A 25,114-nucleotide genomic window follows, 5' to 3' on the forward strand; every position below is an offset into this window, starting at 1 on the left:
AAGTGTTAGCAATCAAATCGTGTTAATACAAGTTCCTGGGCAGTTAATTTTTTTTTTAAGAAATTATTTGTCCTTTCAAACAATACTCATTTTTTCCTTAAGTGTGTTGATTATACTCTGTTTTCCACTTTTAAAGTTCTTTCATTTCTGGAAGCGTGGATAACAGGTGTACTCATGTGAAAGGGCCACCAGTCAGCGGACGTGGCGCCCGTCCGTCACGTGGCCAGAACACAGCCTCGCACTGGTGTCAGTCATGCGTATTTCAGCCTATTCCAGTAGCCTGCCTGCCTTCAGCCGCTGGGTTAGCTCCCCATCCCTTAAGTCAGACTTTGCAGTGGTAACTTTGCATTTGCCCTAATTATAGAACATTACATTTTAGAAAAATTTTAAATGCAAAAAAGCTTTTTTGCTTTTAAAACAAAACAAAAAATTCTGACAGGACATTACAGTAACTTCCTACAAAAGGATGCCATGGAGCCCTGAGAATACGGCTTTCCGTGTAATAACTGGGGAAGATCTTTGTGTTAACACTAGGTGTCTCTGTGCCTTGAACCAGCTTCAAAATCACTGTCATGTGGTCCCCTCCACCCCAGGACCTTGTCACATGCTGTGCTGGGAGCCTCTCCCTCTACACCCATGGCCTCCCGCCCTCGTGGCCCATCAGATGCACCTTGTTTGGGAGGCCCTTGTGACCCTGATTTAAAGTCACTCCAGACCTCTTCTCCACACTACTTCTCACCTTCCAACCTTTGTAATTCACTCATTGATTTTATTATCTGCCACCTTCCCCTCTAGAATTTCAGCTTCTTAAGGAGAGGGGACTCTGTCTGGCTCACCTCTCTATTCCCAGGGCCCTGAACAGGGTGTGCCTCCATTGGGATCCGCCCAGGGAGCTTGCCTTCGGGCTTGTGTAAGGGACGAACAGCGGAATGTCCTTGACCATGCAGTAGCCCCGGGCTGCCTGCTGCAGGCACGCCCTTTGTTCCTCTACTGCAGTTCTGTGTGGTGCAGCTCCTGTCCTCACCTTCAGTGAGAAAGCTGGGTCTCAGCGAGTCTGAATAACTAGTCCAAGGTCACACAGCGGGTGAGGACCGTGTGTGTGATGCTTAGACAGAAGCCTGGCTGTGGGCAGGGCTGCGGGTGCGCCCGCCTGCACAGGTGTAAGAATGGAAAGGGTGTGGGGCAGGGGAGTTACCCACGATTTTAACTGTTTTCCCTGTTCTCTTTTAGCTGGTAGAAATGAATACATATTATTTATGTAAAAGTGTTTTCAGTAAAGTTATCTCAAATATGAATTCTGGAGTTCGGAAAAAACACAAAGAGACAGGCATTTGAGATTGTCCACTGGTGCTTTGTCGGTAGACATGTTCAGGTTGAAACTTTATCAAAAAAGCGTGGTTCTTGACTGGCAATGGTAGAACCAAGAAGAGCAGGGCAGGAAGGAGGCATGTGAGGCTCTGGCGGGGTTGGGAGTGGGTGTGAGAGCCAGACCCTGGGAAGGCAAACAGATCAGGGTCAGGACACCTGGGTCCCTGCTCCAATCCTGCCACTTGCCACACAGTGAAGAAAATTATAGAGACGTTGGGAGACCCAGTTCAATTCAGAGCAACCAGATAAACTCAAGGTGATTTTCTGCAGAGCCTGTCCTGGCTCCTGGAAGGCTAACTCCATACCCGTAACAAGTGGAATTATTCGCAACCATGAAGTGTCCGCGGTAGGATGAATCCCAGCTGAGCATTCGTGGCTTTGACCAAATTGCAGTGTTTAGTAGTCAGTGAAGGTTCTCACCTCCTTGGACCAGAAGCAAGGCTCTGAATCTCAGTTTTGACCACCCCTTCTGCCCACACAAACACGGCTGGACAAGCAGGCCTGTTCCCGAGAGGTTCCAGGTGTGAAGTCAGAGACAGGCAGGCCACCACTTCCATAATTTCATTATTAATTTTTTCCATGTATGAAAGTTGAATTTGTAAGAACGGCAGCCATAACACTTCAAAAGAGAGTGGTGATGGGGCATTGTGTTTCCAAAGAGCTGGAAAATACTGTGAAACTCCTCATTATGCCTCATCTCGGCCCATTTTTCTGCACTGTCTCCATATCATCATTTTGTTCTCTTTCTTCACAATCAGCCCTGCTTAAATGCCCCGAGTACCCAGGGCGGTGCTTAAATGCCCCGAATACCCAGGGCGGTGCTTAAATGCCCGAGTACCCAGGGAGGTGCTTAAATGCCCCAAGTACCCAGGGCGGTGCTTAAATGCCCCGAATACCCAGGGCGGTGCTTAAATGCCCGAGTACCCAGGGAGGTGCTTAAATGCCCCGAGTACCCAGGTTGGTGCTTAAATGCCCCGAGTACCCAGGGCGGTGCTTAAATGCCCGAGTACCCAGGGCGGTGCGGATCTGCCGCTGGGAGCGCGCCTGCATGTTCCTTTCTCGCGCTCACTCCGCACAAGAAGCCCGTCCGCGCCGCGCTCTTCTCACCGACGGCGCCATCTCCTGTCTTGCGTTCCCCACGCGCCCTCGGGAAGCGAGGGCGGGGTACGCCGTGTGGCCCCGCCGAGCGAACCCCCGGGCAGGCCCGCGCGAGCCCGGCCGAGCTGAGCCTCCCCGGCCCGCGGGACGTTCTTGGGACTCAGGCAGCGGCAGCTCCGACGGTCAGGCTCGGTTCGTGCGGAAGTGGAAGATGGAAAAGATGGAAGGGACCTTTACCCGAGAGAAAGTGTCCTGAGATCTAGAAATAGAAAGCTCACTTGAATCTCATGGTGGAAAATACTTACACTTATTTCTTCAGTTTCTGAGCCAGAGCTGAGGAATCAGAAAAGGATAACTAAAAATAGCAGCGAAGCCGCTGCCAGGAGCCCTTCCTCCCAGGAAATGGAGGGAGGTGTTGGCTAGTTTAAGCCACTCAGAGTCGGGACATGTCTGGGCTGGAGTCTGAGACCGTGGGAACCAGGGTGGTGTGTGCCTCTGACCTGGGTCATAACCCCAGTGGGCCTGGATGAACGTAGGGTAAGAGGCCTTTCCAGTCTTGTGCCCAGGGCATCCTAAAAGCCCTCCCTCCTGGTGGCGACCTGGAGTCTCCTCCACCCCAGCAAGCGATGGAATCCCAGGGGTGCGCAGGAGACAGCCAGCCAGTCCCAGCCGCGGCTGTGCTGTATAGGGCATCACCCAGTGTGCGGGCAGGAGCCATTGGCGGGGGTGTATCCCAGAGGAAATGATGGATGGTTGGAAACCTGCAGGAATAGGGGAAGAGGAGGAAAAGAAATGTGTTCCTGAGGAATGGGGCCTGGCAGGGCCGCGGAGGCAGGGAGGAGGCCTCATCCTGGTTGGGGAGGCTGGCGGGGAGTTGCTTCTTTTAACCTCCCCCCAGGGGATAAAAGACAGCAGTAGGGAAGAATGGGGATGAGCAATTCTTTGATGAATAGCAGGCGGCAGATTCACTTCTCGTCTGGGGCCGCTGCACCCTTCCCTGACCCTTCCATCAGCCACGGGGGGCTGGGCTTCTGCTTAAGGAAAAAGAGAGAAATGTCAGTTATTATGTTTGGAAACACAATCTTATCTTTCATTTTATTTTACAGCAATTTCCCCAAAGATCCACCGTCGTATCTGATTGAACCATATTGACAAAATTTTAGCCATGATAAAGATGCTTTGAGCTCAAAGCGAATCCAACTCAGGATCTCCACTTTTTTTTAAATTGTATTTTATTGCATTTTATTTTACTTTTGCCAGGACAAAGCCCCAATTCCAAGACAGGGCTAGAAGCAAAATGATAAAACTATAGTAGTACAAATGAAGTCAGTCCGTTTTTGAAAAGAATGTTCTGGAATGAATGCTGAATTATTAACTGCTCTTTGTCAGGAGTAATTTAATCTTAGTTTTTAAACACCATCATTAATTTTAGAGGTTACAGTCTGATTTCTCATTTCTGTGCAAAAGACAAAATAGGAGTCACTCATTTGGCCAATATTACTGAAAAAGGCTTAAGGTACTTGAAGCAGCGCTTCAGGAATGAAGTGATCTTTGGTCTGCGGTTTTGAATGGAGGTACTATTCATGGTGTCTTCATCCGTGGGGTTATTGGTGGAGACAGCTATCCCAAGCATATTTGACAGATTTCCAGGCAAGGTAAAATTATCTGCCATGTTCCAAACTTGTTCCAGCATTTACACATCCCAGGTGTGTTTTTCGATTTGAGATTGACATGAGATTGTCACGAGATTCAACAGAAGTTTGGGGGCAGGTTTGGGGAGTAGCTTTTTGACTTTCATGAAATCTCTTACTTGCCCAAAGCTTAATAGTCATATTTATTAGGTTTCCTTTGAACTTTGTTCTTTTTGTCATTTTCAGAAATGACGGCGGAGTGGGATGACGGTGGTGGGGACCACCTGTTAATAATCATCCTGGGAAACAGGCATAAACTGGGACCATTCCGGACAGAACAGGGTGAACGGCACCCTAGTGAGTGTGGCTCACCTGAGGGCCCTTAGGGGCAGCCTTTGTTCTCATGGGTACCAGCCCTGGGAATTACTCAGTTTTTTCCAGGAGAAAATCAGCGATGCCCTCATATCCCAGGAGGTCAGCATCTTGGGCTTCAGATGCATCACACCAGGCCAGCCTGCCAAGTCCCTGCTTGGACTGGGTGGTTTTTATGCCATCAGAACGTAGAACTTGCCAAATGCAGGAAGCTGTCAGGCTCCTTTACAAGAAGGAGGAATCTGAACTACAGATTCTGGGTGGAAAGAAAACAGCCCCCTCTGATCTGTTCACTTGCCATCCAGTTTGGGGAACCTTCTGTCATCTGGCCTAATGCATATTTGCGACCCGGTTCGTATTTAAATACAGCTTTTTTAACAGCATTATCAGAAGCGTAAGGTTGTGAGTCTCATCTCATTAACGCCACCCCAGACTGATTCCAGACAACCTGTATGTCTCAGGCTCTTTATTCAAATGAACGTCCAGCAGCAGCACTCACCTGCCACTAGTGAGAAACTTGAGCGGCTTGATAATCTCTAGTTTTCAGGCAGAGGAAGGTAGAGGTTAACCCTCGCCCTGGAATCGACGTAAAATATGTAGCACCGTCTCCCGGCATCAGCAGCAGGTTACCAAACCCCTAAAACAGCGGGAAAGAGAAGTAGTCTCTTTTCAGTGGCAGCTAAAGAAATCATCTCCCACTTTTCCAAAAAAATGAAAAAAAAAATCACAGAACAAATCCTCACACTTAAATATGGAGTCTTTTTTCTGTTTTCATCAAAGGTGTTTATTTTGTTAAAAGGTTGTGTGGGTGTAAAACAGGTCCCTAAGGCAGCTCATGTTGCAAATTTAGGTGAATGTATTCTGAGTACCTCCTGCATCCACGTGTCAGTGTAGCAATATGGAATTACCATTGGATTAGCCTCTTCGGTTTTTGCAGTGTTAATTGCATCTGTTTTTCAAACGTGTAGTATCTTTCTGTTATTTTCCCTGGGCCTAAACCTGTGCTTCCCACAAAGCAGGCGCTGGGTAGTTATTTGCTGAGTGGCGTCTGGGTGCACAGGTGCGCGTGCTCCCTGAGTGTGTAGTCAAGGTCATGCCCCTCCGCGTGGTGAGCTTCCTCACCTCTGGCCCTCAGTGATTGCTGGCTGCCCCCCTCCAGTTCCAGGGCTTTCTTTGCAAGACCACTGAGGATGGATTATCCGTGGAACCCAGCCCTGCCAAGCACCCCCATGGGCTGAGTGGCTTAAGGAGGGAGGGAGCCCCACTCAGTAGCCTCCAGCCCATTGACTGGGGCAATTGTTACAGCCCAGGTGTGGCGGAAAGGAATGGAGTTTCTGAGACTCGCGGGGCCTCTCTTTCAAGTGGCCGGACGTCTGAGGGACCTGATACCATCACTCACCCCTCTGCCGGCCGTGCCACCCACCGTCAACAAAGGCTTGGGAACCACGGCCAAACCTCCTGTCCCACGGTTCAGGGGACAATAGTGAAATGGTATAGACCAAGAAGTTTTTCAAGTATTATTGTAAATGTTGAGAAGATACTATTTCTATGACTTTGCAAATTAGCATTTGATTTCATCCAAAAAAATAAAAAAAGCCACCATTGAGTCTCAGGCTCTTTATTCAAATGAGTTCAAACAACAAACCGTTACAAGTGATGATGCCCAAGGGAAACTGAGATCTTTTTAAAAAGAAGATATAATTTATCGTCTTCATAGGGTAATAATTTATTCTCCAAAGGGCTCAAAACTGGAAGGATATTTAATACAGATGTTTTTCAGCTGGCATTTTCATAATATTTAAAACCTCCAGGTCTGAAAATATACAGTGATAGAGGTACTGGCTTTTGTTTCTCTTGGCATGCAAAGACTGTACTCAAATGTGTGTCCTCTGAGCTGCACTTTGTGTCTTGGCCCCTTCCTCTTTTGAAAGACTGTTTACTGAGCACTTGCTTTTGGTGTTTAGTACCTACTGGCTTCTAGGCACACATGAAGCAGTTAAAACTCGGAAGGACACCACCACGTGAGAGGAACATCCCCCAGAACCGTAGCACAGCACTGAGAAGGTGATGAAGGACGCAGCGTTGTGTGGGAGCTGGAGAGCGGGGCTGGTAGGACATACAGTGCCGGCCGTCTGGCCCTGGGCTCCCGCCCCATGGGAATCGGGGGCCGTCTGCTGTCTGCACTGTAGTCTGTCCAGCCTTAAGTGCGGCGTGTCTAAGAGTAAACCTCCCAGATCCTCTCTCACAGTTACCAGAACTTCCCCCCGCCTAATGTACAGTCTTCTCTTGGTGTCAGTAACTTGCATTTTTTGTGTTGCAATTCTGTGTTGAGCGTCCTTAGTGTCAACTTATTTGGATGATTATTGTGTTTTTTTCTTTGTTTTTTAAATTGAGGCATAGTTGATGTACAGTGTTAGATAAGATTCAGGTGTACAACTTAGTGGTTCACAACTTTTAAAGGTTACGCTCCATTCATAGTTACAAACATTGGCTTCCCTCCCTGTGCTGCATAGTGCACCCTTGTTGCTCATTTTACACATGGTGAAATGTACTTCTTAACCCCTGCCCCTCCTAGAGCCTCCCCTTCCCGCTCCCCACTGGTAACCATTAGTTTGTTCTCTATATCTGCAAGTCTTTCTTTTTTATTATTCACTAGTTTGTTTTTTTTTTTAGATTCCACATAAAATGATACATAGTATTTGTCTTTCTCTGTCTGAATTATTTCACTTAGCATGGTAGCCTCCAAGTCCATCCATGTTGCAAACGGCAAGTTTCCTTTATTTTTTATGACTGTGTAGTATTCCATTGTATGTATGTTTATGGATAGATAGATAGATAGCCCATCTGTTGATGGACACTTAGGTTGCTTCCTTGTCTTGACAACTGTGAGTAATGCTGCTGTGAATATTGGGTGTCTTTTCAAACTAGTGTTTTTGTTTTTTTCAAATAGACACCTAGGAGTAGAATTGCAGAGTCATATGATAGTTCTATTTTTAGTTTTTTGAGGAACCTCCATCCTGTTTTCCATAGCAGCTGCACCAATTTACATTCCCACCAACAGTATATGAGGGTTGCCTTTTCTCCACATCCTTGCCAACATTTGTTATTTGTGGATGATTATTGTTTTAAAAACCTTTCCTTTTGTGGTTGTGTTTGCATGGTTTTCAGGATTAAGGGAGGCTGAGAGCATCCCCGTGACCCCCCACCCCCACCTAGGTTCCCTGTCCCCTCAGCATTTAGCATCACCCCTCTAATGTCTAAGTGTGTGAGTGAGTGTGTGTGAGTCTGTGTCTATTGTGTGTGTACTGATAACATCCCCTCACTAGAACGTAAGCTCTCTAGGGCAAGAGCTGTGTCTTACTTACTTACATTGTTACAGCTCTAGAAGGGAGCCTGATGTAGGTAAGTGGGTCTGTCTGTCTGTCCAGTTGTCTGCCAGTTGGTCACCACCACCCTGAGCACGCAGTCCAAGCACGTGTGGTGCCGTGCCCTTGGATAGGTGTGGGACGTGAGAGGAAGGGAGGAGTTAGGATGGATGGGCTGTTGGCCTGCACCCCGGAGGGTGGGGTTGCTGTTGACCAAGATGGAGAAGGAGCAGGTTGGGGTGTGGGGCTGAGGGCAGGAGTTCAGGAGCTCTGTTTTGTCCATTTCACATGTGGAGATGTTGAGGCCAAAAGGGATGAACGACCTGGCCATGCAGCCAGGTGGGGTTTTGAACTGCTTTTCTTACTCCCCAGCCGTGCCTGTTCCTTCCCATGGATTCTCTCCCTGCCCCTACCTTCATCCCTCTTATGCCACTTGGTGTTGGTCGTTCTGAGGACTGTGGACCTCTTCGTCAGGACACGGGCAGGGTAGGGGCTGAAATGCGAACTCACCAGCAGACGGTGCCCAGGCTTTGGGGCCCTGATGGTTTGGATGCCCTCACACCCTGCTGGTTGGGGCGCACAGAACTCCCGGGAGCAGTCCGGCAGCACGTATCCAGAGCCCCACAGACACTCATTTCTTGGACCCAGCCCTTGAAAACAGCCCTAATGTAATAATTCCAAATATTAAAAGTATATGTAAGGGTTGATTTATGGTCAAAAATTTGGAACCCATCGAAGCAGTAGGGAAATAGTTAAGCACACTCAGTCTAACTCTGCTCATTAGATTATTTACCTTTTTTGACATTTGACCCTGGAGCAGTGGGAAGTTATGTCACAACCAAATTACCTCCTGTTTTCAGTCTGTGTGTTTTCTGTATGTCAGGTTTTCTTAAAGCTGGGGACGCTCTTGCTCTACTTTTTCAAACCACATGATGTCAGTAGATTAAGAGCAGGATGTGTCATGAAGAAACAGCTTTGTTTTGATGTATTTCTGTACCTTGAACAGAATGAACCAACTGAATGTATTCAGGACCCTGGACAGAGCCCGCCGTGGCCTTGCCAAGCTGAGGCTGGCCATCCCTGCCCCAGACGGGACCATTTCCTGTGCAGGAGTTGGGAATTTGATTCCCTGTGACTTTTTAATAGAGACAGCCAAGTTTCTAAAGACGGGAAATGTACGTTGCCAAAGAGGGATCATTCATTTAATTAACGTCTCTGTTTAATTGAGTTTTCTCCTAGACCTCTCAGTCTCTCCCCAGCCAGCTCAGCCTGTGAAGGAGAATCCCTGTAATGTAGCAGCCGTGAGCACCCAACCTGAGAGATGGCTATGGCTGATTATGTAAAAAGAAATGAGGCTGGAGAGAAGCAGGGGTCTCTTGAAGTGATTTCATTTCCATCTAACAGTAGTGCTCAGGGCGCCTTTACATTTTCCGGAATACACTGGATTCATTTAAACTTGGTGTAGCTTGATTCAGCTCAGAATCAACTAGAGAACAATTTAATTTTTGACCCTTAAATGTAAAATCCTGACTTGTGTTCCCAAAGGCATCCATCCCCACACTGATTTCCTCAGGCTCTCCGCTCACCAGTGACCACACCTTCTTCTTTCTCTCCCCGCAAATGCGGTGATGGTAGCAGTCTAGGCTGGCCATCGGGAATGAGGAAAATCCAAAGGGGCTCAGGATACCCTTACAAAGGCTGCCGTGATGGGCAATAAGGGACAGGTAATGAGATGCTGAAGGGGCCAAGGAAACAGCGTGCACCAGGAGGTCGGGGGGCAGAGGATGGGACTCAGGAATGGGGGGATTGAGGGAACTAGAGAGGAGCAAGGCTGTTCTGCCCACCGGCATGTGCTCTGCGCCACGGTGGGCGGGGTGCTGGGACAGCTCCCTCAGAGGAGGACAGAACATTCCAGGGTCCACCATTTGTCTGAGACATAGAACCAGGTCCTAGCAGGTGGCTGGAGGCCCTGGCAGCCACATCAGTTCCCAAACTCAACTTTTGTGGCCTAAGGCTTGTGCACGGCCTCAGCTTCAGCTTCTGAGTCTCCCCCGGCCCCCTCGGGCCCCTGTGCTGACTCCGAACCTGCGTCTTGCTAGTCTGTCCTGTGTCTTCTTTTGTCTTCCTTGGTGGGTTGCTTTGTAGCATTTAACACAATCACCACCACCCCTTTTTTTCGAACAGCTTTATTGAGATAAAACTTACAGCACATTCACCTCCCCCATTTAGGGCATACGATTCAGTAGTTTTAGTATATTTACAGGTGGGGCAACCATCGCCGCAGTCAGTTGAGGAACATTTTCATTGCCTTGAAATGAAAACATGTACCCTCATTAGTGATCAGAATTTGTGCTTTTTTATTTTTTTTTTTTAAGGCTGTTATATAAACATTTCACCCAGTCCGGGCCTCGTGCAAATGAAGCCCAATTCCAGCGTGCTCGGCCTCATTTGCAGAGGCCTCTGGGTGCAGCTGCACGCAGCCCGGCGAGGAGGCACTTCTCCCCAGATTTTCTCTCCGTGCTGGCCCCTCCTATTGTGTTCCTTTCCTCCCACTTTTGTAACTCAGTCTAACACCATGTTGTCTCTCCCTTTCCCCCAACACCTGTCATCTTCCCGGGCCCCCCACTGTGTCCCTGCTGCCCCTTCTTCTGACACCGTGTACCTCTGTGTGAGCACCACGAGAGCCAAAGGGAACCGGACAATGCGCCGGGCTCTGAAACATCTTCAGAGACAGGGATTCAAGTAAACCTCCTCCTGTTGAAAGCTCCCGTCAAAAGGGCTGTGAGAAGGGGCGAGGTTTTGAACTTCACTTCACACTCACCTTTTAACAGAGGCCGGGATGTTGTGATTTCCTTGGATGGCAGAGGTGGCCTGTTCTTTATTTACCAGCCTGCACCTCTCTGCGAGCTTCAGAAGGACCAGGGCCCTTATTAAGGATCCAAATTAGCCTTCGAGGGTCAGCTCTGTCTTGAAGGAAAGGTGCTGCCATTTACTTGCTCCCAAGGTGACTTCATCTCGAGTTTTTGGAAGGTTTTAGCCCTCGAGCGATCCCCCTCGCCCCCCACTCGGCACTGACAAATAGCCCTGTCTTTCATCACTTTGAATTCTTTTCATACCAAAAAATAAAAAAGAAGATTTTGAGTAATACGTTGTTCCTAATCCTGCCAAATGAATAAGTCAGGGTGTACGTGAAGGTGAGAAGCGGGGGCTAATATGCATACACGGTCCTTTTCTTCGTTTCTTTTTTTTTTTTTTTTAATCCATAGAGACTCAGGCTGCTTCTGAACATGCATTTTAAAGTATCTTTCATCCACACATCAGAAATTATTAGTCAGCCTGCCCTCGGGACTCTTCGTAGCTCCTCCAGGTAGTGCGGGTGGCTCCCGGCAGCAAATTCACGGTGTCCCCTCTCCAAATCAAGCTCCTTAAGGAAGAGGGGTGGGCGGCGTCCCTCCAGAGGGCCCACAGCTCCCTGAAACGGAGCCCAGAGTCGGGGCCGGGGGCGCGCGGTGGCGGTGGCAGTGGCAACGGCTACGGCAATGGCAGTATGTGTTGCAGTCGTAGCAGTGGCAGGGATGCCCGGCTCCTTCGCAGCGCGGCGCAGAGGGACACCTCCCCCCCGCGCACCTTTGGAGACACTTGGGAGCAGCACGGCCACGGGAATCACTGGCACGCAGCCTGGTCAACTTGAATATCAGCTGGGGTATCAGAAACCGCTCCTCACTCCTGGCACTGACGGTGATCACCGGGGCAAGCTCCCTGCATCAGCTCATCAAAAATGGCCCAGCTAATGATCGGCTGGGCAGATAATCGGAGGAGAGTTAATTGTAAGGTTCGATGTGGCATCTTGTCAGCAGAGATAAGTTGTCACGTTTTCCACTTGAGCTGAAACTAAATGATTGTAAAATAAGTTATGAGTGTCCTTGGGCCTGTCTGCCGGAATGATGGCTAAGAATACATTCCTGGCCCATCAGTCTCAAGCAGGCTGCTTGATATTTATGCGAACGGAATGTTATTTTATTCCCCCTCTAGTCATGCTTGTCAGCTCCCCGACTGAAAAGTGAAACTGCTTCCTGGGCTCATACTTCACGTGCTGCAGCTCAGAGAGGCTGCAGATTGTTAGCATTATGGCTCGTATTATCTGTTTTTTGGGGTGTGCGTTGAACATTGATGCCCGATTGGGGAGAACTAATGGCTGGCACTGAGTGCGTGGGACGGCGGAGGACCGGCCCCTCCCGGCTCAGCGCCGTGTCCCCGGGACTCCAGCCCCTCCCTGGAAGCCGGTTTAGCAGTGGCGTAATGGGCGCTGGCCTTTGTAATTCAGCACACCTCTCTTCTCTCCTTGTCCCCCCTCCCGTATTTAAGGCTGTCGGCGGTGCCGTCAGTCCCGATGCCCAGGAACTGATGCAAAACGGGATGCGTTGCCTGTGCTCAGGCAGGAGGAGCCAACCGCGTCCCCGGGGCCGCGGCTGGGCTCGGTTTCTGTATCTGGGGCGGGGCCGGCGAGGCCGCTCCAGTTGGCGGGGTACCTTGTCAGGCGAGAGGAGTCTGTGGAAATGGAAAAGCACGGCGCGCAAGCCTAGTAGATTTTGATTGTTCGTGTTTTAAATCAGGGGAGTGTTAAACCACGCCTCCTGAGAGAGGTTCTCAATCCCAAGATCTGGAAGCCTGGCGTTGACACACCGGCACCCGGGCCCACCTCAAGAACTGTCGGGGATTGGGGGGGCCGGGGGGGTGTGCCTCTCTCCTGCCAGCCTCTCTGACCACAGCCCTGCCTCCTTGGCCTCTCTCGTATTTCATCACCCCAACCGCCGCCTCTGGGCCGCGGCTGTAGGTACCTCGCGTAGTTGGCGGTCCTGCTGCAGCAGCCAGGCCGTCTCACAGACGCCACCTGGTCCTGGCACACAGCCTTCTCTTGCTGGCGGGGTGGTCCGTCTGCTGGCAGCCGGCAGTCCGTGCCCAGCCGCCCACCCCTGAGCTATGCCTGCCCCCACTGAGCCCACTCCGGAGCGTCTGGTTCCTCCGAGTACTTGTGTGCCTGCCCACCCGCCAGCCTGCCCGCTGTGGACCCCCAACCTCTAAGTGGTTACTTGTCCTTCCTCCAGGCCGGGACCCCAGCGTTGGAGCACTGACGGGGGTGGGGAGAGGCGAGTGGGGAGTGACGGGAGCGCCGCCCGCGCCTGCAGGATGGCTGGAACGCCTCTAAGTTGGGCAGGCCTCTAGCGATGGTCCTCTGGGTGGGGGCCTCAGCCTGCACGTGCTGCTTGGACTCCAGGTGCTGGTGCGCGTCGTGAGCTCCACTTGTGCTCCTCCTTGTCCGAGGGGGAGTTGGTGAGGCTGGCACATGCTGGTCCTGCTTCCTGTTTTTGTTACTATGACTTCTGCTTTCATGACTAGATGACAACCCTGTGTCATCCTGAAAGCTCCCCTCCCCCCCTCCCTCCAGGGACCAGGCCAGAGCCCACAGTCTCCTGTTCTCTTTCCCCTGCCGACCCCGCTTGGGGCCTGACTCGTGGTGCCTTTGTCCCTGCCCCTCTCCGTGAGCCCTGGTGGCCCAGGCCGCGGTCCCGGAATCCCGTTCCTGTTCCTCAAGGCAGCTTTCGGGGAGCTTTGCTTTTAAGAGGAGCAGAAATCAGATGGCAGCTGTGTGAGGGCGTGGGGGCCAGGGAGGGCTCTGTTCAAGACAGGGGATAACGCAGCAGTGCGACACGTTTAGCGCAGGCAAGGGGAGGGTCTGAGCCGCTGGGTGGAACCGTTCACAGCGGGAAGGGCGGCCTTGGCGGGGGCCGGGCGCAGGAGACCAGGGAGAGGAGGGTGGGGTGTCCTCTTCGTATCGCTTCTTTTACTGTTTTTTTTATCTTCAGTGAAATGAAAATCGGGGTCCTTCTGGGGGACGGGGGGACGTGCAGGGTGTTTGGGGCCAGAGGAGAGGGGTGAGAGCACCTCTTGGAGGCTGAGAAACAGGTTTCTTCCCCGAATGCAGTGGGTTGAAACACAGGCCAGGGGTCAGCCCCCATCCCACGCCCGCCCCCAGCCTCAGGGTCGTCATGCAGAGGAGGCTGCTCTCCTCCAGCCGAGGCCAGGGTGGGAGTGATCAATCACGCAGGGTCTGCGCTGGGGTTTCTGTCAGGAAAGGTGGCGGGAGGGGGTATCGAGGGTGGAATTTCTGGGAGCAACGCGTGTGATGTCGTCCCCCATGAGGTAGGGAAAGAAACGGGACCTGGTGCGATGTTAGTGGGCAAAGACTGACGGGGTCGGTGGACGAGACCTGAGCGAGGGTCCTGGTGTAAGTGACCTGGGAGCCTGGGCGTTGGGGGCGGAAATAGATCCCAGAGGGGGCAGTTCCTGCCCGTGGCCAGCCTGGGTCAGGACCTGAGAGCGGTGCTGAGGCCGAGGGGAGGGGAGGCCCCCGAGGCCAGGATGCTGGAGAGAGAGTGTCCAGGAAGAGCCAGGGTCATCACAGGTATGGGCAGGTGAGCCACTGCTGAGTCAGCGGGTGAAGGGGCGGAACTTGGGGGTCTTGGGGAGCGAGCGGGGTCTTCCAGGGCATGAGCTTCAGAGGGGCTGGACTTGGGCGAGAAGGAGTGGTCTGCAGGCAGCAACTGGGGGCAGGGAGGACGCCTAGCGTGCCCGTGTGCTTTGTGGTGGGGGCGGAGACGTGTCCCCAGGAGAGGTCCAGGCTCGTTCCAGGTAAAGTGACCTTCTGGGAAGGTCACTGGTGTGAGGCACTTGCACGAACAGACCGTATCCTGGAGGAGGACTTTGAAAGGTTGAAGAATTGAAGAGCCATTCGATTCCGCGTGCTTCTTACTGTTGACACTTTAGGCGGATGGTTCCTGTGGCGGGGCTTTCCTGCATGTTATAGGGTATTTTTCGGCATCTCAGGCTTCTGTCCACTCCGTACCTGTAGCACCTCCACCCCGCTTGGTCTGATGCCCAAAAATGCCTCCAGACATTGCCAGGTGTCGCTGGGCATGGGTTCCCAGTTGTGAGTGGAAATTAGTGGAAATACAGAACCACATGGGGATAGACCCACTGGTGTTGAAGGATGCCCCCCAAAAAAGAAGGCTGTAAAGGATATTAATGAGGTTGGCTCTGATGGTCCCCTAGAGGAAGGCGGGTGTCATCACTTCCAAGTATTTCCTTCTCGAGATTGGCACTTAACTACTTTCAAGTGAGGCTGGAATTTCTCCATGAATTACATATATTCCAGGATACTCAGAAATCTTGGAAATGAGGTTGCTATGTCCTGCCAATTACTTTGGGGCAAGTTTTCTGCAGCTGGGAGTGAGATGTGTAGAAACAGGCACCTGTCATTTTGGGTTGCAGAATGGTGAATTCTGAGCCATGAGCCAGTGAATTTAAAGTCCAGCCCAGGTAGGATTCTGAATTAGATCAGTAAATAAGTGCTTTGTGTACACATAGAAAAGGAAACAGTGGTTTCATTGAGCAGGGGTATTTCATTTAAGGAGAAAAAGTATTAAAATGTATTTCCCTTTATTGGTTTTAAACTGTCAAAAATATCTGTAAGTTGGGTACCCATCTAGCCTTCAACAAAGCATTTGACCAGGTCATTCTGTGGTTTCTTTATGGGCAAGTTCAAAGGTATCTGAGCTGGATGCACAGACAATATGGTGTATCTAAGGCTTACTCAGTGATCACTCTCAAAAGCTTCCAGGTGTGGATTGGTGAGTGAAGATTCAGGGCTCTATCTTGACCTCACCTTGTTTAATATCTTTTCCATTGATTTGGATGAATATACAAAGTTGTGGGCTCAGAATAGCCAAGAAGAGCTAAGACAGTTGTGAAGAATAACAAAGCGTGGGAACTTGCTGTGCTGTATCGTTCAGGACCATGTGCCGTTAAGACACAGAGAGATGAAAGATGATTAGAGAAGAGCAGAGAACCCAGAAATAGAGCCACCACACGTGAGTGGGAGCCCGCTATGCCTGTGTAGCTTCTGCGTATATTCTGAGTATCTTACAAAGCGACACTGGTACCCAGCCTAGAGAACCGCTGGAGAATGGAAGGGATCCAGGTGCTGATGCTACACTGCTGCATCCTCCGTGTGCTCAGCATTGTATGGCTCTGAACGGAGGGGGCAGGGAATGAGCACCTTTAGCTGCCTGGGGAACAGACATGCCAGTTACATCCAGATAACTGACAGCCAAGTGCAGGAAGCCTCAACTCTAGGATCTGTAGGGTTCAGAGATGAGGAATGTCAGTTTGGGAGAGAACGTTACAGCAGTAGAATGACGTAAGGGTTAAAACGCATAGTTGGGGATAAACGTTGTGCATTGAATTGAGGGGACAACTGAGGGACAGAGTGAAATAATAAAATACCAACCCGTGGGAATGAAAACTGGTGCAGCCACTGTGGAGAACAGGATGGAGCTTCCTTAAAAACTGAAAATAGAGTTACCCTGTGATCCAGCAGTCCCACTCCTGGGCATATATGCAGAAAAGACAAAAGCTCTAATTTGAAAAGATGCACGCACCCCGCCACCACGTTCACAGCAGTACTATTTACAACAGCCAAGACGTGGAAGCAGCCGCAATGTCTTTTATCATTGACACATGACTGGATGAAGAAGAAATCCAGCGTTTTACACACACACACGCACAACACACACACACACACAACACACACACACACACACACACACACACACACACACAGAGTGGAATACTACTCAGCCATAAAAATGAAATCATGCCATTTGCAGCAACATGGGTGGACCTAGAGCTGATCATACTAAGTGAAGTAAGCCAGACAGGGAAAGACAAATATATGATATCACTTATATGTGGGGAGTCTTAACAAATGATAAAAATGAACTTATATGCAGAACAGAAATAGACTCACAGACATAGGAAACTTGTGGTTACCAAAGGGAAAAGAGATGGGCCAGGGATAAATTAGGAATTTATGGGATTAACATACACACACTACTGTATATAAAAGAGGTAAACAACAAGGACCTACTATATAGCACAGGGGACTGTATTCAATATCTTGTAACAACCTATAATGGAAAAGAATTTGGAAAGGAACATTTATATATTTTTATATATATATATGAAATATATATATAAACTGAATCTCTTTGCTGTATACCTAAAACATTGTAAAACAATGATGCTTCAATTTTAAAAAACTGAACAAACTGAAAAATAAGATAAAACCCCAGCCCTGCTGCAGCAGAGACCGCTGTCCTGCCTGCACGTCCTGTCTGCCTCCATGACTAGAGGGAGGTGCAGTCATTAGTCATTGTGACAGTGGTTTCCCTGTGACCTGTCACCATGGCTGGCATAGGCTGAGCTCTTAACACTAAGAATCAGAGAAGATGGGGTCTGAGGGTGACAACTTTTGAAACATGGGCAGAAAATATTTGAAATGTACAAAGTATTCATTGTAAGGTTTGAACGTTGACTCACATGTAAAAGGTTTGCTTTTTTGTTGTTTTTATGTGGGGGAAGTAATTAGGTTTACTTGTTTATTTACACTTGGAGGAGGTACTGGGGATTGAACCCAGGACCTTGTGCATGCTAAGCACGTGCTCTGCCAGTTGAGCTATACCCTCCCAACTAAAAGGGTTGCTTTAGGATCAGCAAATGAGCCTGGACCCCTTAACAACATCCCTCAGCTCTTCAGCCCTCTGAAAGAGGGCTCACTTAGTAACTAGAGTAGCCTTTTTTTCTCAGGTATGTCTACAGCTTTTGTCTGATATTCATTGGGACCTAGTATTTTTTAAAGACGTGTAAGAATTCATATTATAAAAGACTGGGACGGCTTCGAAGGTGAAAAGCTAGCAGGAGAGAGCCCTTCTGCACTTAGCTGTGCCCCCATCCAGGCCTGAGGGGTAAGGACCAGACTAAGGGTGAGTGTGGCTTCAGTGGAGAGCAGGCGGCCAGTTGGAGAGAGAACAGAAGAAATGACTACTTTGTGGTTCCAGAGTCAACGTAGAGTCCCAGGCTCCTCAAGGCAGCTTCTCCCAGGAGGAGCTCCATCCTTTCCTCCACATGGATGGGAATATGGAAGGAAGGCTGACCCTCCCACCGTGCAAAGATGGGCAAGGAGTCGCTGGTCTCAGGATAGCAGGGAGCTGCGTCCGAGGGCATTCTTGAAACCAGATGTGCATCTCAAAAGAGTGTTTTTTAAAAAACATTTTTCAATAAATGATAAAATGTTCTAGAGCTTCACAAAATTAAAAGATTTTAAATTCAGTTTGACCTCAAGTCAATCTTTGTATTTGGAATCATGCCATCCTTCTTCTCAAGACCCTGCAGAGGCCCCCCATTTCCCCCAGAGTAAAAGCTGGGGGTCCTGACAGTGACCAGCAAGCCCCCCCGAGGCAGAGCCCTCCCCCTCTCCGATGCCCTTTCCTGTGAGTCTCCATCGTCACCTGTCCTGTCTCTGTCTCTAGAGCACCCCAGGAATGCTCACCTGGTCGTAGGGCCATGTTCTGGCGATGTCCTTCCCCCCCACGTGTTCACTTTCTCGTGCCTTTCCCATCTTCAGATATTGGCTAACATGTCACCTTCTCGGTGAGACCCGCCCTGTCCACCCTGTTTACAGTGGCCACCCCACCCCACCCCTCCATCCAATCCTTTCCCCTCGCACAGCAAGCACCCACCACCTTGCGATGAGCTCTGGGTGGTGGCCCCCGTACCGTGTCAGTGCTGCTCAGACAGGAGCCGTCACCTGTGTTTCTCAGTGATGGCTCCCAAACAGCTAAAAAAGTGGCCGGCCCACAGCAGGTGCCCAAAAGCACGCTCCTTCAGTGAGTGAAATATATTGCACAGAACTTGCTGTCTTTTGAGTTACAAAGATGCTGAATCACAAAATAAAGAATTCTTAGGCCTTCGGGGTGTTTGGATGGTGTTTCTCCGTCCCGTTCTTGGTGTGCGTTTTCACTCTGTTAAATTACACGTTCAATTCAGGTCTTCTAACAGCATTTTGTTCTTCTCTCGGATAAAGTAAAAACAGGCGTGGTAAATGGAGAATTTCACTTGCAGTGAATTACCACATTTGTGCATGTGTATCGCATCTGTGAATCAAAAATTGGTAGGTCAGCCACGGGGGCCTCCAAACACTTTTGCTGGACGTGGTGAGAGAGAGAGGTGGTGTGCCGTTTCCCACGAGAATAAACTGCCGTGCGGTTGCACGTAATGTTGGGAGTAGAAGAAAGAGAATCGTCAATGCCTTTCCCGCGTGCACACACACACACAGTCCCATTTAAGATGACACTTTCATGTGTGTTCCTAAGTGTCTTTTTTTCATTCCTAATATATGAAGGTAATTATGGGAAGAGAAAAATCAACCAGTAAAAGACGTGAGCTTCCCACTTCCCTTTTCCAGAACTCTGGTCGTGCAAAGTAGAGAACTTCAAATTCTCCGTAGCATAAAGACGATGCAGAAATGAGAGCTGCTTTCGATTGGCCGGTGGCGCATTAGCGCAAGGGGTGCCGTGACCCGTTCACGCGGGCGCCCTGGGCCTCCAGACCAGGTGTTGCTTGCAGGGCTTGGTAGGACCCTGGAGGAGCTCTGCGGGAGTGTTCTGGCGAAGTGCACTTTGTAAGTGTTAACCTTTGCGTTCTTTTGCCTTTTCCGGTCCGGTGGCAGACACGGGGCTGGGCGACTCCGTGTGCTCCAGCCCCAGCATCTCCAGCACCACCAGCCCCAAGCTCGACCCGCCCCCCTCCCCTCACGCCAACAGAAAGAAGCACCGGAGGAAGAAAAGCACCAGCAACTTCAAAGCCGACGGCCTCTCCGGCACCGCCGACGGTAAGGCCTCCCGGGGCTGCGGGCTGGAGTCCGCGTTTCTGAACGTTACTTTCTGTTCTTCTAATTTGTGAAATCTGTCCCCTCAGAGCCAGCAGCGCACCATCACGCAGGCTCTTGTTTACAAGGTGGGGCTCCAGGACCCTGCCGCTCACTGGTTCACCCACATCAGCTGGCCTACCTCCTGGCAGATGTTGCCTGGTCGTTGGGGACACGGGTGTCCCCCTCGTGTGCCTGGTTGAGTCGTTTGGTCTGGCCCGACCTCGGCACCCGGGCGAACGGTGTCTGCTGCAGCCGCGCTGTGCTGTGTCGTAATGCTCCCGTGGGGACCGTGGCCTCCTAATGCAGGAGTCTGCCCCAAGAGCGGCTAGTCTGAATCCCAGTAGGACAGCTGCTCCGACCCTGGCTTGCAGCAACGTGGGAGGATGAACGCCCCCTCTGTCGTTGTCCGTCAGTCCTTCTGTTTTGTGAGCTCGGTTAGCATTCCCGTTGGCACACGTAGTCTTGACTCTTGTTTGACTAGTGGAGTCCTCAGGTTTTATGCTCAGGGGTGGCCTGGCGTGATCTTTCTAAAGTGGCTCCTTCAGATGGACTTACATTTTTTTTTTTTTATTCCATGGATGTGAGCTGAGATACACAGTCACATATGCACACATACACATTATGGGAGGTGAAATGAATACAGTTGTGATAAACAACTTAAATACTTCGAAGGCAAATTAAAATTTCAGAACATTGCTGTGTAACATGAATGGTTATCTGTGAGGCCAACAAGAGTGAGAGAATCTGGTTCCGACAAGGATTCCGCATGTGCCAAACTGCCTTCGGCGCGTACATCTTTTTCTTTCTCTCTTTCTGCCACACGTTTTCTGAGCACCCTGATTGTCTGACTGTTCAGAACTGCACGTTGCGGGGTTAAAGAAAGGACTTGTTCCCTCCCAACGTCCAGAGACGAGCCCGTGCACGCGCGGTGTGTGCATTAGCAAGGAAGGGCCAGAGCTTAGGGCGTGTGCGCTGTGTCATCTGCGGTCCTCCTGGGAGTCGGTCGGTGGCATTTTCATTGATGGTGAGGAGACCGAGGGTCAGAGTGTCCAGCAGCTCCTGGGGGCTTTCCCAGGGGCAGGGAAGAGTCTGAAAGCCCTTCTTCACTACGTTTCTTAACCATTTTGCCTCCCATAGCATCTTGCTAACAAGTTTAGCCAATAAAAACCCATTTTCTCCTGTTAGGGCAAACGAGGGTGATTCTGTTAGAGCAGCAGTGGTGAAAAATAATGACTGTGGACCAAAGCATCCTCCGGCACCACTGACCTTCCCATCGGAAAAGCAGGGGCCCCGGGTGCTCAGCACTGATGAGACTCCTTCAGACACCTTCAGCAAAAGGCACCTGGCCACTCAGCAGTGGCTGCACCCCGCCAGCCAGAGGACGGGGTGAGATCAGGAAGGAGGCTGGCCGCGCACCAGGGCGGGGACCATACGCCCCGCGTGTCCAGGGGAAGAGTACGCTTTGCTTTACGAGAGGGTCTCATGCCCATTTCCTAGATAAACTTCTTAGAATGTTTGTCCTGTGTTTCCAATCAGTGACTTATTTCAAAGGCACTGCTTGGTAGAAACTGCTTATCAGGTCCCCCGATTATAACTACATTACACACATGTTATGCCTGTTAATTATTCCACCCACCTACTGACAGAGTGGAAACTGCGTGAATAAGATGCAGCCTGGAAGTAAATCAGTGGTGGTTGCATCCTTAATTGGGCTGCCGGCTCACGTCAGCGTCCCAGCCCTCCAGTGAGTTTGAAGGAAGCGTGCGCAGTGACTGTGAGCTTCCTGGACGCCTGCAATGTCTCCAGTCCGCTTCCTGAGCTACTGGGGTTGTGCCTTGTGAGCCAAGCAACAGCCTAGGACGAGGCTGGGTCAGGTCCTCAACCCCGAAGCAACCGTGGGCCCGATCATTTAAGGGCTTTCCTGCCGGGGCAGTGACGCAGACACAGACTCCCAGCACCAGAGAAGCCCCCAAAGTGCAAACCACAACAGCATCTCCCGTGAGTGATGACCAGTAGGGTGACGTGCTCAGAAGTTCAACACTGAGGGTTAGAGAAGAAAGTGTCCCTCCCTTTGCAGGTAAGAGTATTGTCTCTGAGATGCCATGGCCATGACATCTTTCCAGAAGGAAATAAAATAAGTTCTCTGTAAAAGAAAAGAAAATGTATCATTTGTCCCCAGAAGAGAGTTACCTACCAAACTCTACATGAGTCATTCTTGGGAGACAGGCTCTATTCATTGTATCCAAAGCACACATTTGTTTTTTTCACATCTAACATCTCTGAAGTCAGAATGCATCCTACAGTTGAGATCAGTGTAGGTTCAATAGTGTACAATGTTTTTTAATATTCTTAATGACTATTAATCAAAGAATATTGTGGAAACCATCAAAACTAAGCATTCTGTTCTTGAAATTAAAGCTAGTTGTATATTTTTAGAGGGTTGTTTAATTTTAATGATAAAAAAAATTTCCATTTCTCTTTCCTGCAAGGCACTATGACTTACCAGTGTATTCCCTTTAGCTTGGCCTCATTCTGAAAAGTTACAATCGCAGATACAAAAAGTTCTCTAGATGAAGTCTGTAGGGTAGTTGGATCATGTGGTTTTTGACATATCCCCTTGGAACAGATGACTAGACTCAGATCTCTTTAGAGTATAAGAAAAACAAAATTCCACCAAAAGTCAGCTAATTCCATCGGGGAAAACATGGCGCCCCCAACTGGGTCACTGATGGGAGTCTCCAAGGGGACTGTCTGCAGGGGCGCAGACAGGGGTGGGGAGGGCTTCAGGGATGCTGTGGGACCCTAGGGGTGTAACAGGAGTGGCCAGCGAGGGAGGTGTCTGGGGAAGGCCTCCCGTCGGGAGCTGTGTCCTTCAACAGAGGGACATGTGCAGCCCTGGTGACCCAGAGGGTGAGGGAGCCCAGGGGAGGCATCTAACCTCCCTCCTCCCTGTTCCGGTCCCTGCTGCCGCTTCCTTGACCAGCCCGACCAGAAGCCAAAGAGTGTGGGAGCTGCTGACACTGCCAGCCAGCCACCCAGGTCTGCGTCCGGGGCGGGCGGAGGGCAGGTGGCGGTGAGCCAGGGACAGCCGCGTGCTGCTCACGCCTTCCACGGAGCCTCTTACAGGCCCCCGAGCACGTCTGTCCGTGACCTTCATCAGTGCAGCTAGGCCGGAAGCCACTGTCCACCGTGGCCCCCGAGGGCCTGGCCTGGGCCCCGCTGAGGGAGGGGCCCGAGCTCCCCGAATGCACTTCCTTGCTGGCCCCCAGCCAAGCCCGAAAATGGGGCCCCGCACAGTGGTCCTAGGCTGTCACCCAGGCGCGGGGGTTCTGGTGCCGGGCATCTCTTCCCTTGGTGGCGTGCTTCTTCAGGAGGGAAAGGCCAACGTATGTAAGCAGTAGCACCTGTGCTGCGTCACAAGCCGGCAGTTCCCCGTGCAGGTGGCGGCACCCAGCGCACCCGGTGGAACCGGGGACGTTCCTCCCGTGGCCTCCCCGCCGCCCTCGCGCTGTGGTGCTGACCGCTGGCTCTTCCCTGCAGGAGAAGGCTGGTCCTGCCAGGATGGCAGAAGAGGCTGTAACCTAATTAAGGAGAACAGTCGTTTTTCTCATATTGACAATTTAAAGTGAGTGGAGTGAGTCTAGTAAATTCTAGGAGCAGAAACTGTGACTGAGGAATCCCTTTGTAAGTATTTCGAGCTCTGACTCGGCGACCTGATTGGCTCGCATATACGGTGACTAACAGAGGAGACGTTTGATGACCAGGCTGGTCGCTGGGTTCACATGTAACCAGTGTTTTCATGTAAAGAGTCCGACTTGTCGCGTGTTCCAGCACCGTCCTTAGGTGAGTGTGGAGAACGTGTGAGGTGCCAGCTAGTGGGGGAGCTTCCACTTCCTGATGGTGACATCATATGTCATTTAAAGCAGAGGCGCCTCAGAGAGGGGGTGTGTGCCTGGCTGTTGGCAGGGCCAAGACGGGAGGCGGGCCTTTGGGTAGGTGGGATTCTGCTGTGCCCACCACGAGAGGGCCTTTCTCCAGCACACTCTGCGTCACTGGGCATCCGGCCCCCTGGCCACCTACCAGGAGGCTCCTCCAGGTTTAGATCTGTCCTTTGCATGTACACCATCTCTAAAAATATGTGAGAGCTTTTCAAATTCTGTGGCCCTTTTTTGTAATACTATTGCAGCTTTGTGATATTTTTATCCAGGAGACTGTTAATTTAAAATGTCAGAAGTACGACATTTCACCATTGAGTTTAACTTTGAAAGAAGGTTCTTAGAAACCAACATCCTCTACCATTAAAAATGTGAAGTTGGTATTAAGTTTTTTATTTTTTAACTTTATTATTATTTTTTAAATGGAGGGACTGAGGATTGAATCCAAAACCTCATGTATGCTAAGCATGTGCTCTACCACTGAGCTGTTACCCTCCCCCAAACTCGGTTTTAAACTTTAAAAAAAATTAACTTCTTTATCCCAAATACTACTTGCATTCCTATTTAATAGACTACTGGATATTAAAATATCACTGACATTCTTTTTTAATTGGATTTGATTTGCTCAGAATGATTGTATTTAAGAAAATGGCTATGTTCAGCTCTGAGTGCTGATCTCTGCCGTGATTATAGACCAATAAAAGCAAATTCAGACGTGGGAAGAAGGATGGTGATGTGGGAGCACCCTACCTGTGGCCGAGCAATGGGAAGACGGTCCCGACTGGTCCTGGATGGCCCTGGTGGGTTTCATTGGGAGCAGCCAGAGAAAGCTTCACGGAGGTGGATTTGGGTTCAGATATTAAAGGAAAACTTTGTTAAGAGTGGGGGCTGCCCTGAGAAGCAGGGCTCCTGGTCCCCTGCAGCAAGTACGGCACTGATGGGACCAGTGGAATCCAGGCTCTGGGAGGGGGACAGCACCAGGGGCCCAGGATTCGTGACCAGAGCCAAGTTGAAGGGTATGTGCGCGGAGAGGTCCCGGGAGTGGGGATCTGCAGATCTTTAATGACTTGCCGCCTTTCGGCATTGCCTTTGAATCGTGATCCTTTCTGGGTATCTTCTCCTCCAGGGTCCAGGAGTGGGGTTGCCGTGGCTGAAGTGTACCAGTGGGCTCCGTGGTCCGGGATCTAGTGGTTCTCATTGGTTCTGTAACATTCATGCAAGTTTGCATCAAGTGTTAATTTCCCTGTTTCCCCAGTGAAAAGGCGGAAGTGGAGAGAGGTTAAATGGCTTCCTTGTCCAGGGTCAGGTTGCTGGTAGGTGACAGAACTTTCTCTTGATTCTCTGCCTCAAACTCTTTCCACCAGGCAAAAAGCAAGTCTTTGAGGTGTGTGGAGCGGCTTTTGAATCTAGGAGTGGGGCAGGCAGAGTGGCTTCCTTGATATTTCTCAGATTCCATGTAAAGACGCTGACTTTTATATGGATCATAATATCGAGAAGCTGTGTAGCAAAGGTCTTTCT

General features: G+C 50.4%; 1 protein-coding gene across 11 annotated transcripts in view; it reads left to right on the forward strand.

Moving 5' to 3' along the window:
• The window catches only part of AGAP1 (ArfGAP with GTPase domain, ankyrin repeat and PH domain 1), a 519,827-nt gene that overhangs the window by 377,980 nt on the left and 116,733 nt on the right, over positions 1–25,114 (forward strand). For 8 of the 11 annotated variants that reach the window (XM_074364534.1, XM_074364535.1, XM_074364536.1 and 5 more), the window contains one exon: positions 19,461–19,622. The exons of the other annotated variants lie outside the window; for them this stretch is intronic. In XM_074364534.1, the coding sequence (XP_074220635.1) occupies positions 19,461–19,622 (162 nt within the window). The remainder of the gene's footprint in view (positions 1–19,460; positions 19,623–25,114) is intronic. 11 annotated transcript variants of the gene reach the window in all.

Source organism: Camelus bactrianus, chromosome 5 (genome assembly GCF_048773025.1).
Source record: "Camelus bactrianus isolate YW-2024 breed Bactrian camel chromosome 5, ASM4877302v1, whole genome shotgun sequence".
NCBI lineage: Eukaryota > Metazoa > Chordata > Mammalia > Artiodactyla > Camelidae > Camelus > Camelus bactrianus.